This window comes from Gekko japonicus, unplaced genomic scaffold, assembly GCF_001447785.1.
Source record: "Gekko japonicus isolate JY-2015 unplaced genomic scaffold, Gekko_japonicus_V1.1 scaffold482, whole genome shotgun sequence".
In the NCBI taxonomy this organism is placed as follows: Eukaryota; Metazoa; Chordata; class Lepidosauria; order Squamata; family Gekkonidae; genus Gekko; species Gekko japonicus.
In genome coordinates, this window is record NW_015167068.1 from 1,065,698 (window position 1) to 1,067,036 (window position 1,339).

A 1,339-nucleotide genomic window follows, 5' to 3' on the forward strand; every position below is an offset into this window, starting at 1 on the left:
CCTGTTTGTCTCTTTGATGCTATTTACTTTCACGTATGCTGAATAATGCGCTTTCAGTACACTTTGGAACTGGATCTTACGGTGTGCAGTGGCAAAAATCTACTTGTGAACAGTTGCTTAAGTGCATCGAAAGTGGACCGAAGGTGCATTATTCGGCATGTCTCGAATGGTGTGTAGACACCAACAACTGCATACATTTAAGAGGAAAAAATTGGCATAACAATACAGAAAGAGGTACGACAATGAAGAGTGGCAGGTTCCATTTTCCCAAGGGAGAAGCAAAATGGAAAGGGGTGGGGGGTTCCCCCAAGATTAACCAGCAGAGTTGGGGAATCCGGTCGCATCCCTGCCAGTCTTCCGCCTCAGCTGTTCCCGCTCTGATGGTTACTTTACACCCTGATTTTCTTTCCGTCTGTCCTTCCAGTCGATGCCACCAGCGCGGCCTCCGACGCCCCGTCCCTCAGGATGTCCCAGCTGTCCTCCACCTTGAAGCGCTATGTCGGCTCGTCCCGCTACTCTGATAGCTCCTACAGCAAGTCCCCCTCCAGCTACGGCGCCTACTCCTCCTACTCCTCCTACACCTCCAACCTGTCCTCCTCGTACCCGGACAAGGAGAAAATCGGCTACAAGCCCGGCACGACCTCCAGCTACTTGACCTCCAGTCACTTGAGGACTTCGGGGGCGACCACCTCCCCCTCCTCTTCCCTGAACTACGATGGGGGCGGGCGCCTGCTCCAGCGGCCCGACTCTGGCACTCGGTTGAGCCCCAGTTACGTCCGGGTCCCGGTGAGGCCCCCCGGCAGCGGAGGGCTGAGTGGCGGGGGGCGCCAGCCCCCTCGCGCCCCGCGCTCCACACGCACCATGCTGGGCCGCAAGAAGTCCAGCAGCCATTCGGACCTGGCACGGGACTTGTCCGGCATGCATCTGTCCGACTCGTACCGAGTCGACTCCACCACCCGCAGCCCCCTGATCGCCCGGAACCGGACGGAGCTGAGCGCCCTGCAGGGGTTCTACCAGCAGCCCAGCAGGCACTCGGATTACGTCAAAGATTATTTGGAGTCCTGCAACCGCAAGGGGGGGCGCTCGCCGGTCAGCTTGTACGGCAACAACCCCGACGTCATCACCCCCACCCTGCGGCCTATCAGCAATTGCTCCCTCCAGCAGTGGGAACGGACGGAGAGTCGGACGGACATCACGGCCCGGGAGCCTTCGGTAAGATGCGGCTGTAGTATCGGGAACTATAGGGGCCAAGGTGGAGCGTCCGGGGGATGGGGCAGATCCCTTAGGTGAAGGGTTGTGGCTCAGGGGCAAAGCACCAGCTTTGAGTGCCGGAGGTTCT

At 59.1% G+C, this 1,339-nt stretch overlaps 1 protein-coding gene across 1 annotated transcript; it reads left to right on the forward strand.

The window, feature by feature from the left end:
* Positions 1-429: 429 nt before the first annotated feature.
* LOC107111674 (ubiquitin carboxyl-terminal hydrolase 2-like) lies at positions 430-1,212 on the forward strand (the record flags this gene model as incomplete). Its single annotated transcript, XM_015412681.1, has 1 exon — positions 430-1,212. A coding segment is annotated over exon 1 (747 nt), but the record flags the coding sequence as incomplete, so codon positions are not given.
* Between the last annotated feature and the right edge of the window lie 127 nt (positions 1,213-1,339).